The 14,545-nt window shown below is 48.9% G+C and overlaps 1 protein-coding gene across 1 annotated transcript in view; it reads left to right on the top strand.

Annotated features, from left to right (window-relative positions):
- Positions 1-5,482: 5,482 nt before the first annotated feature.
- Positions 5,483-14,545, top strand: part of LOC148451018 (scavenger receptor class A member 5-like) — a 175,776-nt gene continuing 166,713 nt past the window's right edge. Inside the window, exon 1 of the mRNA XM_088462374.1 lies at positions 5,483-5,588. Coding sequence (XP_088318500.1) covers positions 5,483-5,588 — 106 coding nt within the window. The remainder of the gene's footprint in view (positions 5,589-14,545) is intronic.

Here is a 14,545-nt window from a genome sequence, read left to right as displayed (position 1 = left end):
ATTGTGGCCACTCTGGCAGCAGCTAAGTCTGCGTGTCTGCCATCGGCTACAGTCCCATCAGGTTCGGGTTCTTCATCCTTTCGGCCCAATAGGGCCCAGGGTAAGTCAAATGTACATTCCTTTCCAAGACAGTAAGGGGCCAAGAAATTTGCCAAGCCTAAGAAGCAGGCTTGGAGTACAAGATGTCCTGCTCCCAAGTCGGACGATAAGCCTTCTGCCTGACGGGACGGGCCTCTATTTGGGGGACCCCAAAGTGGGAGGCCGGCTTCTTCAGTTCGCCCAGTGCTGGTGTCTCACCACCACGGACACTTGGATAAGAGAAGTGGTCTCTCGGGGGTACGCCCTCTCCTTCCGGCGGAGGCCTCCCAGACGATTTTTCACCACGGGCCGTCAAGACAAGGCCCTGGAATTCTGGAAGGTGTTACACTCTCTGCTCCAGGCTGGAGTTATAGTGCCGGTTCCGTTGTCCCAGAGGGGATTGGGGTATTACTCCAATCTATTTCTGGAACAGAAACCCAATGGGTCTTACCGGCCCATCCTCAACCTCAAGTCCCTCAACAAATTCTTGAGGGTTCCTCGGTTCCGGATGGAGACCCTGCGTTGCATCATTTTAGCGATGGAGCCTGGGGATTTTATGCTGTTGCTAGATATTCAGGATGCTTACCTTCATATCCCCATTGTTTCAGCACACCAACATTTCCTCAGGTTTGCAGTGGTCGACCAACATTTCCAGTTTCAGGCATTGCCCTTTGGTCTGGCCATGGCACCTCGATTGTTTACCAAAGTCATGGCAGTTATGGCAGCCCACTTGCGGATGCAGGGGGTCCGCTTGTTGCCCTATCTGGATGACCTCCTGTTGTTGGCAGGGTCAATCTTCAAAGATACTTTAGTGCCATCTGCAACTGACAGTCTGTATTGCAGACTCACGGCTGGCTGGTAAACTGGAAGAAGTCCTCCCTGGTTCCCTCACAGAGGATGCTCCATCTCGGAGCCCTGTTGGACTCTCAACAACAGAGGATCTTTGTGACGGAGGAAAAGATCTCTGCATTACAGGAAAAAGTATGCAGTTGCCTGCAGAGTCGCCGGGGGTCTATTCACTCGGCGAAGAGGTTATTGGGATCCATGGTGTCGATGTTCGACATGGTGGAGTACGCCCAGTTTCACTCCAGACCTCTGCAGAAGTTGATCCTCTCCAGATGGAATGGGTTGCCCCATCGGATAAAAACACAGACAATGGTGCTTTCCCCGGAGGTACGTCTGTCTCTGGCCTGGTGGCTGCACACTGCTCACCTGAACAAGGGGCGCCCCTTTTGGGTTGCGGACTGGGTCCTTCTGACAACGGACGCCAGTCTCCGAGGCTGGGGAGTGGTGACGGGTCCACACTTCTTCCAGGGAAGGTGGATGCCAGCAGAATCTGTGCTTCCGATAAATATCTTGGAACTTCGGGCAGTATTCAAAGCTCTCCAGCAAGCAAGACATGTCCTGCATGGAAAACCCATGCAGGTACAGTCAGACAACGCTAGCACAGTGGCGTACATAAACCGCCAAGGAGGGACCCGCAGCCAGGCGGCCCTGATGGAGGTGTCCCGCATTCTAGCTTGGGCAGAAGGCAATCTCCCTGCCATGTCGGCAGTGTTCATACCAAGAGTAATCAAATGGGAGGCAGACTTTCTCGGCCATCGAGACGTGCATCCAGGAGAATTGTCTCTTCACCAGGAGGTGTTTCAACTCCTGGTGAACAAGTGGGGCCTTCCAGAGATAGACCTCATGGCCTCCCGACACAACAACAAGCTACCTGTGTACGGGTCAAGAACAAGAGACGCAGAGGCACTTCTAGGTAGACGCTCTGTCGGTCCGGTGGACGTTCCAGTTTGCGTACCTCTTCTCTCAGTTCTCCCTTATTCCTTGAGTGATTTGCAAATTCAAGCTAGAAGGCGGTACGTTCCTGCTGATAGCTCCAGCGTGGCCCAGACGGCACTGGTACTCAGATCTTCGGACTCTCTCCGTAGACACTCCGATGCTGTTGCCTCTACGTTTGGACCTGTTGTCTCAGGGTCCTTGCCATTACCCGGACCTGGGTCGTCTGTCTGTCTTTGACGGCGTGGCTGTTGAGACTGCCCTCTTAAGGTCCAGGGGTTTTTCCAGCTCTGTAGTTAACACCATGCTCAGAGCTCGGAAGCCTGCGTCTGCAAGAATTTACCATCGAGTATGGCATACTTTCTTTGAATGGTGTCGCCCTAGAGGCTATGATCCTCAGGTGTTCCGGATATCCATGGTGTTGGCTTCCTGCAGGCGGGCTTAGAACACTGTCTTCACCTTGCTTCTCTGAAGGTGCAGGTTTCTGCCCTGTCAGTGTGGTTTCAGCATAGGATTGCTACTCTTCCTGATGTCCGCACCTTTCTGCAAGGTGTACTTCGTATTCAGCCTCCCTTTGTTCCTCCAGTGGCTCCTTGGGATCTGGCTGTGGTCCTGAGGGCTCTCCAAGGACCGCCATTTGAACCACTGGGCTCAGTGGATTTGAAATGGCTTACAGCTAAGACTGTGTTTCTTCTGGCCATTGCTTCGGCTAGAAGGGTTTCAGAATTGGGAGCTCTCTCATATCGGCCTCCCTTTCTAATTTTTCATAGGGACAGGGCGGTGCTTCGCACTCGCCCTGGTTTTCTCCCGAAGGTGGCATCTAGTTTCCACATTAACGAGGAAATCATAGTGCCGGCCTTTAATTCTCCAGACCTCTCGGTTGGTGAGGCCTCCTTAGATGTGGTACGGGCTCTAAGGATTTATGTTGACCGTACCAATTCTTTTAGGAAGTCGGACTCCTTGTTTGTCCTCTATGGCTACCGTAAGAAGGGTTGGCCTGCCACTAAGCAAACTTGGATTCGCATGGCTATTTCTGAGGCTTATATTCATGAAAGCCTTCATGTTCCATCCTCTGTGAGGGCTCATTCCACTAGGTCTGTATGTCCTTTGTGGGCAGCTCAACGTGGTCCCTCTGCTGTTCAGCTTTGCAAGGCAGCCACGTGGTCTTCTGTCCATACCTTTGTAAGGTATTATGCATTTGATACCTTTGCCTCTCAGATTGCTTCCTTCGGGCGGCGGATTCTCCTTTCAGCACAGGAGCGTCCCCACCCTTAAAGGATACTGCTTTGGGACATCCCCAAGGTATCCTGTGGATACCCTATGGACCCTGAAGTAGAAAATATGAGATATGGTAAGAACTTACCCTTGTTATCTCTATTTCTACGAAGTCCATAGGGTTCCACAGACTCCCGCCCTGTCGCACCTGTACTGCAGATGGGCTTTGCTCTGGTCACCGGTTTTTCTGTCTCCTTCTGGTGAGAATGTGATTCTAGTGTGTTCCAGACTTTCTTCTCTCTCTTTCTTCTCCTCCTCCGGCCTATGGCTTGTTACGTAACTGGTTTGCCTTGGCTCGGGGGCGGGGTATAGGAGGGAGACCCCAGTGCATCCTGGGAGGCTGAAAACTTTAACTCTGTGGTGCCCGATGTCTGACGTCATCCGCCTATACCCCAAGGTATCCTGTGGAACCCTATGGACTTCGTAGAAATAGAGATAACAAGGGTAAGTTCTTACCATATCTCATATTTTAATCTTTTTTTAATCTTTGACCATTATCAGCTGTATTGCCTAAAATGTGTAAAAATAAACAAGTGAAAGTACTAAAAAAATAAATAAATAAAAAAAAATTGTCCATTTGAGACCGACCCCCACAGAAGAAATGTGCTGCTTGGTGTATACTTCGAAAATATTGGTAGCTTATTAATGAGTGCAGTGGTCGACCGATGGTGCATATTATGCATGCGTGTGCACCGCTTTGCGCGTGCGTAGCGGCTGAATTGCGATCGCTGTGAAATCACACAGAACACAGGAACCCATCGCAGAGTGAGAGACAAGCTGTCAGCGTATGGAGGCAATGACGGGGCTGGTCGGAGAAACGCAGGTGTGCCTGTTCGTTTGAACACCATTGCATGGGCGTGCATAAATTAGCCACAGCGCCGGCGTACGCAGCTTGTGTACTCACTGCGTGCAACGAGGTTAGCAATTTCTGAGTAAGGTCAGACATGCTGTAATTGTGCGTGAGGGGCCGATGTTACTCCATGTTCCCGATGTATATGCAGGATTGAGAGGTATTGCGGATGTGACATAGCGGCAGTGGGCGTCTCTATGCTAGCTGTGCAACGGCTTTGCGGTTGCATTCATTAGCATATTTTCGCAGCAAACCTGAGTGCGTAATCATGGCTGAGATCGCAATAGCGTTCCGCGCTGAATCGGGCCCATAGAGTGATTTTTGTCTAATGTGCACATGACAGAGTCCCACCAATCGATATTGCAGCGTGTACGGCCGCTGCACATTCTGACGCACACCAGGGAAGGTCTTTGTAGCGGTATTTGCATCAGGACGTGGACGGGCGGACGTCAATAAATGCGGCCCAGCCCGTTTCTGCATCCAGCTCTGAATCAGGTCTATAATACGTTAGATTTTGTAATGCGAGAGAGGTCACTCTGAGCCCTGCGTGCTGGGATGGCTGCGCAGGGTACGCTCAGCGAGGTGCCTGTAGAAAACGCCGAGCAGCCATTGACAATCCTCCTGTCTCTTTATTACAGTTGTCTCCTTCTCCAGAACAACAGAGCAAATAAACAGCTCTTAGGAAAATAAAATAAATGGATAAGATGAAGGAAACAAGAGTGCGGGATGGAAGCCAGAGCAAATAAATATCATCCAATTTAATTTAAAACTAAACATCTTCAATCTCGGAGAAATCAATGTAACCGCACAGCACGGAGGGGCTCCGTGGAGCCCAGGTCTCGGATGTGAGTGGATTTGGCAGCACTGATCAGTGGGGAGATAAGCCTGTCCCGCACATAGTGTCAGCGGAATCTTAATTAAAAGTAAATGATGTTTCCCAGTGATGGCTGTGGGGCGTCCACGTGCCAGAAGATGTGTGGGAATGAGGGAAAGCCTCTGGGACGGTGCCGTAGATTGGAAGATGTTGGTAATTGGGGCTTGAAACGAGATGTTCAGCGCACTCCAGAGCAAAGAGACGTCTGCTCGACACATTTCCAATCATACACTTGTTTTTCATCAGGATAGTGGTGCTATAATCACAGCCCCAGTCAGTGTTTCTGTTTATACTAAGTTATGTACACACATTGATTAACTTAATGGACTTAAAGTAAACCCTGCGAGCAAGGTGCTCCCAACCGCTACGCCTGTCTGTTAATACCTTGTCTTGTTTCATTACTGTGTTTGTAAAGCGCAGTGAAGTTTACTGTCGTTACATAAACAAATGTTAATCATAATTATTACTAATATTGGACATGCGTCGGTATTGTGCCTGCCGCGGACTCTGATGAGCTATATTTAAGCGAAGCTACGCAGCTGGTTATATCTATATCCCAGGACGGGATGTACTGAAGCTGAAAATGTAGCCAAAATGCGATACATGCCAGAGCTCGGACCCTCTAGATGGCGTTGCCCAATACAAGCCTGAAGGACTCCTGGTCTATAAACCCGGAAGTACCTCAGCTCTTATCGGGAGAGCCGTCCTCTGTGAGTTTAATTGCATTTCTAGGTACGTACCGGCGTTATTAACGCCGTTATCTACCCAATAAGTGTCGGGGATGTATGGCATCCAATATGTGATGCTTAGTACATCCCGCCCCTAAACAGTTATTAAACACCAAAATGGAAATTCTCAGCCATGAGCATTGGGCCTCGTTCAGGGATCTATGCGAAGCTCGTGATTTTGGTATATCTCCAATGTTGGAGCGCCTGTGAATGATCGAATCTGCGAATATGCAGAACAAGTCCTGCGCCATTGCACGCAGTGCCCACTGGTCCGTAGCCTGATTGACAGGCTGCGGCCGATTGGGGTGCCGGAGTGGGGGTGACGCTGGCCTCCGCTCCATTCTGCGCCCAAAGACGCTGCAGCCTCCATTCCTGAATCAGGCCTTATGTGCAGTGTTACCCTGAGACTCCACTACAGCTCTGGTAAAGCGTTACCTCCCCGCTACATCACAGAGGGTTAAAGCTCCTCCACATCTGTAAAGCAGGAATCCTGCGAAAAGAATGAGGTGTATTTGTACATAAATCACTGTTGCAGGCTGTAAGAAGTTTGTGTCTTCAATCGGCTATTAGATGGATAATACTCCACAGTGTCATGCAGTACTGTACCAACACCAGTCACAGGGGGGCGCACTATGTAGTGCAACGGTGGCCAACCTGTGACTCTTGAGCCACATGCGTCTCCTCCATTGTCCTGATACGGCTCCCCTGGCTGACACTGTCTGCTGGAGTGACACACGGGGGGGGGCTAGATTGTATTATGTGAAACTGTTTTTGTTTTTTGTTTTTCATTGTATTTTTCGTGGATGTGGCTTTTTCAGTGTAGAGCCGTGGCCAAAAGTCTTTTTCAAGACCTCTGCAATTCGCCCTGGCATGCTGTCACTCACCTTCTGGGCCACGTACTGACTGATGGCCGCCCATTCTTACCTAATCAATGTTCGGAGCTTGTCAGAATTTGTGGGTTTTTGTTTGTCCACCCGCCTCTTGAGGATTGACCACAAGTTCTCAATGGGATTAAGGTCTGGGGAGTTTCCTGGCCATGGACCCAAAATATCGATGTTTTGTTCCCCAAACCACTTGGTTATCACTTTTGCCTTATGGCAAGGTGCTCCATCATGCTGGAAAAGGCATTGTTCCTCACCAAACTGTTCTTGGATGGTTGGGAGAAGTTGCTCTTGGAGGATGTTTTGGTGCCATTCATTATTCATGACTGTGTTCTTAGGCAAAATTGTGAGTGATCCCCCGCCCTTGGCTGAGAAGCAACCCAACACATGAATGGTCTCAGGGCCACACCTCCTTTTTGCATGTGCGCCTTCGGCGCACGCATGATCTCGGCTCTTTGACTTTGACTGGTTGGCCACCTCTGATGTTGTGAGCAGAGACCCTTGCTAACTGCACGCAAGGAAAACACTGCATCCGCCATAGGCTGGAGCAAGTGTCGGTGGTGCAACGATGGTGCCGTGTTCAGAACCCACAAACGGTCAGAATCCCCTGGTTGTATAACAGGGGTTCCCCCAGAAGATATCTGCTGCGGTTCCCCCGTCTCCGTTTGCAAGAGCAGCCCCATAAGTTTCTATGGGGGCTGCTGTATTGTGAGATTTACCAAGCTCTGAAATGCAAAGTATTCCGTAGTCTTCCAATGGCAGAATTTACAGGGAGAGGCAATGGGCACTCGCGCATGAGTGGTCTGATGAACGCGCATGAGTGGTCTGCCGCCTGGGGTCCCGCAGTATAAAGTAATAACTTTGGTTTACACATCGTAGGGACAGGAGCTCCTCTCCCTGAATTTGTTTCATAGGACATCTGAGCACTACAGAACTTCTCATTGCCGCAAATAGCGGCGATGAGAGATTTTAATTATCGGATCTAAAACCCGATAATTAATCAATGGGGCCCCTAAGCCTCAAACACACAGGACACTCTAGAAGGATATGAATAAAGGAGATACTATGTAGCTGTCTGCATAGAGCTCCCATACATTTTGCTGGTAAGAGTAACACAGCATACGATACATACTGTAATGATTCCTACGTGACAGTTATTGGATGTATACACGGATTCCTTATTAGCGCAAGGGGGCTCTAGGATTGGGCAAAGCATAGTACATAGTGATTACTCATTTACAGACATGTATACCCTTGTGTTAATCTGTCATTTTGTCTACACAATCGAAGACAAAAATTGACGTAATTGGTTGTCATTAAATAAATTACTCTGTGATACAAATTCATTTTGCAACACAAATTGCTCTAGATGTACCATAGTAAGGATGGAAAAGAGCCAACTCTTTCAGGTTCAGCCATTCATAAACTCCACTATAATTATGTTGATCCATGGGATGGAAAACCCAAATCCCCAGCTCACTGTTGCCAATTTAGGCTCGCAGGCGTAAAACAATATTCCTTCGGGTAGTTCCTTGGAACAATCGCCTCTGCTAATTACGGCTATAGATGCCATTCGTTGCAGGAAAGCTATCCAATCCATTTTGTAACTATGTTAGTGAATATGCCATAATCACCCACACGATTCCTCACAGCTGAACCCCTATTCTGTTCCGCTTCCATTTGCAACGTACGACCCCCTTGTCCTGCTGTTGCCATGGAATTATTTTGTTACACATCGCTCATTACATTTCTAAAATAAATTTTTTGCCTCAAAATCGACTGTGTTCTAAATTCAGACACACATTTAGCTCATTTGGGAAAACAAGCTATTCCAGCCAAGCAGCGCTGGCCACACTGGCAATTAAATACTACAGATGTGCGCTGACCCCCGTGTTTTGGTTTTGGATCTGGATTAATATTTGTGTTTTGGTGTTGCAAAACCACCCTCAAGTGTTTTGGTTTTGGATCTGGATTAATCTTCGTGTTTTGGTGTTGCAAAACCACCTTCAAGTGTTTTAGTTTTGGATCTGTATTTAAAAAAAATATGGGAGAACCATGACTCTGTGTTATCCTGGTCTACTCAGGATATTAGAACCGCGACTCGGATCTGTCTGGAATCACAAAATTCAGGTGGATTCGGATTTCTGGAGAACCGAACCGCGCATCTGTAATAAATACTCATGTTTATATGACTATATTGCATAAAATATTTTATCATTGCTTATTTATATTGTGACAAGTTCTCTATACACCGCGCTGTACAGATAGTTTGTAGTCATTCGCACCAGTTCCAGCTTTATTGGAGTATTATTATTATTATTTATCAACAAATGCTTATATAGCCCCAACAAGTTCTGTTGCACTTTACAATGGTGAACAAAGCCGTAAAAGAACAGTAATAAAACAAGAGGCAAGAGGGCGGAATCAGCGTTTGACTGCCGTAAATGAGTGCGCCGGTTCAAATCCCGATGTTGGCAGCCCGATGGAGGAGATCCCGACAGCGGAGGTAAGTTTACTATTCCTAACCCTCTCCCACCCCCTAACTCTAACCTCCCCCTTAGTGCCTAACCCAGCCCCCCCTCCCCACACCCTAAACCTAACCCTGCCGGGGGGGTGCCTGACCCTGACCTCCCCGTTTAGTGCTTAAACCTATCCCCCCTGCCCTTAGCCTAACCCTCCCTGGGGGGTGCCTAACCCTAAATCCCCCCGGGGGTCTCTAAACCTAACCCCCCATCCCCAGCTATGTGGATACTTACCCCCGGCGTTGGACGATCGGTCCGGCGTCCTGTCATGTTCCGGCGTCAGGATTAACATAGGCGTTGTATTTTGACGCCTATGTTAGATTACTTGCCGGGATTACACTGTCGGTATTGAGACCGGCGGCCATGCGTCCGCCGGTCTCATAACTACATACCAAGAGGGCCCTGCTCGCCAGCTTACACTCTATAGGGGAGTATAAAGGAGATGCCTCAAACCTTCTCAAGAGGGGAGAAGTGGACGAGTGAAGAAGTTGCCCATAGCAACCAATATAGTTAATTTCGCATTAGGGGCCAACTGCAGATCAGATGGTTTGTATACAACTCCTGTGGCTTGGGGACTGCACATGCACATGTGCAGAACAGGTCCAGCGTCGTTGCACGCTGTGCCCCCTAAGTCATAGCCTGATTGACAGGCTGCAGCCGGTTGGGGGCAGGGAGGGGGTGGCGCCAGGCAGCGTTCCTGAAAAAAGGGGCGTGTCTTCCCATTTTCTGGGAGTGGCGAGGCCAGAGATTCCATCTTCCCACGCCGAGTTACCGGCCTCGGCAACGAATGTGAGACAGCCATTCTGAGTAACCTGAGATGCCCGATGTTCTCGCAAGTGATCTGATGCTGCGCCCTCGGACGCAGAAAGCGGATAACACGAGCATGCAGGAGGCGCCTATTAACACAAGATGCCTCCTGCGGCATTAGCTTATTTACACACAGAAGATGCGTCCAAAAAACGCAGCCGCTGTGTGCGTACTGCGTACAACTCTAAATCAGCCCATCGGCCATCCGCATGTTGCACATTGCATTGGCAGAATGTTGTCCTAGAGTACATTGTATCGTCATCGTCCCAGTTCTATTCAAAGACTGCGAATTCCACAAAATGCAAATCTACAGTGACGGTGTGGAACGGCATTCTGCTGACCGGCCCCGTACATGGGGATCGTATCTCTGGGGCTCATTAGCTCTGAGGAATGACCCGAGTCCTTTGCAAAACTTGATTTGTGAAAACAAGAACCTCTTCTTAGCGTGCTCGCCATTGAGGCCAGGACCGCCGCTCAAGTCAAGCATCCATTGGCTAAATCTCAGCCAGTTGTGGGCCGTATTCAGAGAGATCTATACATATAACACAGCTGCTGTGTCCGTGTACGCAGCGGCTGTGTGATAATATGCTAATGCCACAAGGGGCGTCTTATGTAATTAGGCTTCTCTGATCTGCTACGTCCGAAGACGCAGCATCGGATCAACTGCGTTACCATTGAACATCTGAGTAACCCTTAGGTAAATCAGGATGTCCGGTCAGATCGCGCTATCGGAGCCAGTCGAGCTGCGGCCAAGGATGCAGCCTCTGACTTCGGAGTGCACAATTTGCACATGTGCGGTATAGATCCTGTGATCGCACGCAGGACCCGTATGCCTCTGTCTGATTGTCAGGCAGAGGCGTTTACGGGGCGGCGCGGGTACATCCTGCATTCCCGGAAACAGGGAAGTGTCCCCCATTTTCTGGGAGTGGCAAGGCCAGGATCTGCGTCCACAGATATAGATTCTTGGCCTCGCATGTCGGCCAGACTGCGCAAACTGAAGCTGGCCGGCGCCATCTAACATTGCGTCGGATGGTCACAATGGTGCGCTGGGATCACTGGTGCAGCAGGGTGGGGGGCGGGTCAGACACCTACTGGTGCATTTGCATTTTAGCAAGGACGGAATTACTGCGTGTGTGCGGCTTTGCTATTCCGTCCCTCGCTGAATCAGGCCCTTGGTACTCTGAGATTTGCCATATTGGACAGTGATCCTCTTGATTTGTCCGTCAAACCAGAATATACAGTATATTATGTATCTACCAAGTAGCGGCCTCATATTCGTATACAAATTCAAAGAAGAGGAGGCCTATTGCATAAAAGAGCCGGAGAGCGAGGTATTTGTGGTCTGCCATGTGCCAGTTTGGGGAGGTTGAGCAGATATAAGTCTTCTGTCAACATACTGGGTAAATCCCAGCCACAAGAATGCCCATTAGTTCACGTCAAATCCAGAGGGTTAGAAGAAAAGCCTTTCCACTAAGATGTCAGGGGGCTGATTATGAAAACACTTTTTCCCCAGCAGAACCGCATTACAGGTCTCATTTTTCCACATCACCAGTGTTCTCTCAGAATTCCCTGCGCTCGTATTCCAGTACCACAGTTACACTTATCTGCCTTAACTCGGAAACCACAAAGCTCACATGGGCCATTGCTCCTTTAACAGAGAGCAGAGAATATTGTACAAGTGCGTCTGGAGCGAGGTCCATATTTACCGCAGTGAACAGGAAGATGAGCAGTCTGTAATCTGCCCCTTGGACTGTAACCGTTTCCAGGTATCTGGGCTGATGTGAGCAGTTCCTGAGAAAGAACATCCAGTTTGGGCTGTTTGCACACAGGCTAATTCCTTATTAATTATCTGATTATTTATGAAGCTCACATCTGCTTTTATGCCAGATGATGTGCAGCCAAGCCAAGCTCTCTCCGGGTCCTCCACTTAAATCAGAAAAAGATCACAGTGTCCAGATCCGTATCATCGAGTCATGAAAACAACCAGCTCGGTGTGGCGTTTCTACCTTCATGTTACTTTCCATGTGCGGCTTGTACAGAACATGCCCTCCTGCATCAGTTACAAAATACACCGCTTTTCTTATATTGTAACGTCTGTGCTTTTTAGCAATATTTTTTATATAATCAGGTAGATTTTTTTTTTTTTTTATGTGTTTTCTCCGAGATGCCGACACGTGTCGCCATCTGATTTGCTTGGTCACGCCGTTACCGAGGCTGTCCCCTTTAGGACGCTTGCTGGTGCTGGGCTGGTAGTGTGCCCCATGTAGGCAGCTGGCAATGCTGGTGCTAGACCATTCCTGTACATTACTGCCTTTCTGTCTGAGTGTAACATGACAGTGGCACAGGAGACACGGGGGCTCATGTATCGATGAATGCACGCCTGTTTGCGGAGCTAATTTGCCAGTTTTCTCATTGCATGCTTCAGAACTAAGGGCCTGATTCAGACCCGGTCGCAAGCGCTGACCGCTCGCAACCGGGTCGATGGTGGCCTACTGGGCATGCGCACGACGGAGCCGGCTCCGTCATGCGCATGCGCGAGACCCGGATAACGACGGGCGCTCTATCGCTCCGGGTCTCGCAACAAAGGGGGCGAGCTGTCGATGGTGAGTGACAGCTCGCCCCCTTTGGTAGGCGGGCCGGGGGCGTGTTCCCATGCGAACGCCTGCCGTTTGTGGGCGGCCCCACTGACATCACCAGTGATGTCAGTGGAGAGCTTCCGGCTCAACTTGAGCCGAAAGCTCTCTGGGGCTTGCGGCCCGATGGTCGCGATGGTCTTGACCATCGCAACCATCATCATGGCCGCTCATAACAGCTGTGGGTGGTAACCCACAGCTATGCGAGCGGCCAGGAGGCCGCTCCAAGAAAAAAAACCCGGCCCTGATTCAGAGCGAGCGCTCTTGTCAGAGCGTCCGGCTCTGAATCAGGGCCTAAGTGCCCACTTGGATGAACGTTATTATAACCATTGATACTTATTATTATGGGGCCTATTTACTAACAAAGCAGATAACCACAATTTTTACAGCAAGTCTGTCCTGGACCCCCAAGGGTTAATGCTTTTGCTGGGCCGGTCAGCGCACGTGCACAGTGGGACCTGACAGATGAGTCTTGAGCTTTCAGTTTAAAAATAATATTCAGAAAGTAGCTAAAAAAATAGGTAAATATGAAAAAAAAAATTAGAATTTGTTGTCCAATGAAATATGCTTCATGTTTTACATTTCTATTGCCAATGAGAATGACCTCTTTCACTGGCCAAATTGGTTTTGGTATCCGGATTAAAGATCAACAATAATAAAGGCTGACAGTCGGTTGGTCGACACCAAATGGTCGACAGGCAAGTGGTTGACAGTTACAAATGGTTGACAGTGCAAAAGGTCAACAGGGTTAAAAGGTCAACATGTTCAAATGGTCGACAGAAATGTTTGACACAAAAATGGTTAACTGTTTTTTTTTATGGCTTTTTCAACATTTTTGGTGAGGGTTAGGCTGCCGGAGGGGGTGGTTAGGGTTAGGCACTAGGGGGAGGGTTATGGTTAGGTACTAGGGGGAGGTTTAGGCGCTAGGTGGAGGATTAGGGTTAGTCTGCCGGAAGGGCTGGTAAGGGTTAGGCACTAGGGGGAGGGTTATGGTTAGGTACTAGGGGGAGGTTTAGGCACTAGGGGGAGGGTTATGGTTAGGTACTAGGGGGAGGTTTAGGCGCTAGGTGGAGGATTAGGGTTAGTCTGCCGGAAGGGCTGGTAAGGGTTAGGCACTAGGGGGAGGGTTATGGTTAGGTACTAGGGGGAGGTTTAGGCACTAGGGGGAGGGTTATGGTTAGGCACTAGGGGGAGAGTTAAGCAGTAGGGGTAGGGTTAAGCACTAGGTGGAGGATTAGGGTTAGGCTGCCAAAGGGGCTGGTTAGGGTCAGGCACTAGGGGGAGGGTTATGGTTAGGATGCCGAAGGCGGCGGTGGGTTAGGCACTAGGAGGCGGCTGCCGGAGGGGGCAGTAGGGGTTATGCACTAGGGGGAGGGTTATGGTTAGAAACTAGGGGGAGGGTTAGGGTTATGCAGGGGGAGGGTTAGGATTACACTACAAAAGAAAGTGTCAGCCATTTGAACCTGTCGACCTTTTAACCCTTTCGACCTTTTGCACTGTCCGCCTATTGTATGTCGACCATTGGGTGTCGACCTATTGACTGTCGATCTTTTACACACACCACACCCACTGGTTTCTGCCAGTCCTGCTGCAGACGGACATTGTATGATTAACCCTTCCTGGAATTTGATATTTATAAAAGTCGTTCAATGTTTTGCCTTCAAATATAAATTTTCTCAAACATGAAATGAAGATGGTTCTGGGCACATATTGCGCTTTCATTTCCATTAATGAAAAAATAAAATAGTAAATATTAGAATACTGCTAAAAAAGTATTTTTTAAAAGTAGTGAAATGTGAAACAAATCCTTATAGAAAGCTTCCGCTGAGCTCAGTCCCAAACTCATAGAGCAGAGGAAGACTAAATACAATATAAATAGCTCACAGAAAAATTATTACACATGAAATAAGGGAATATCTGAGCAAGTAGGAGCCTGATAATGAGACATACACAGCATAGAGCCTGATAATGAGACATACACAGCATAGAGCCTGATAATGAGACATACACAGCATAGAGCCTGATAATGAGACATACACAGCATAGAGCCTGATAATGAGACATACACAGCATAGAGCCTGATAATGAGACATACACAGCATAGAGCCTGATAATGAG

Source organism: Taudactylus pleione, unplaced genomic scaffold, assembly GCF_031769625.1.
Source record: "Taudactylus pleione unplaced genomic scaffold, aTauple2 ptg001212l, whole genome shotgun sequence".
In the NCBI taxonomy this organism is placed as follows: Eukaryota; Metazoa; Chordata; class Amphibia; order Anura; family Myobatrachidae; genus Taudactylus; species Taudactylus pleione.
Note: the sequence above shows the minus strand (reverse complement) of the source record. Positions and strands in the feature narration are given on the sequence as shown.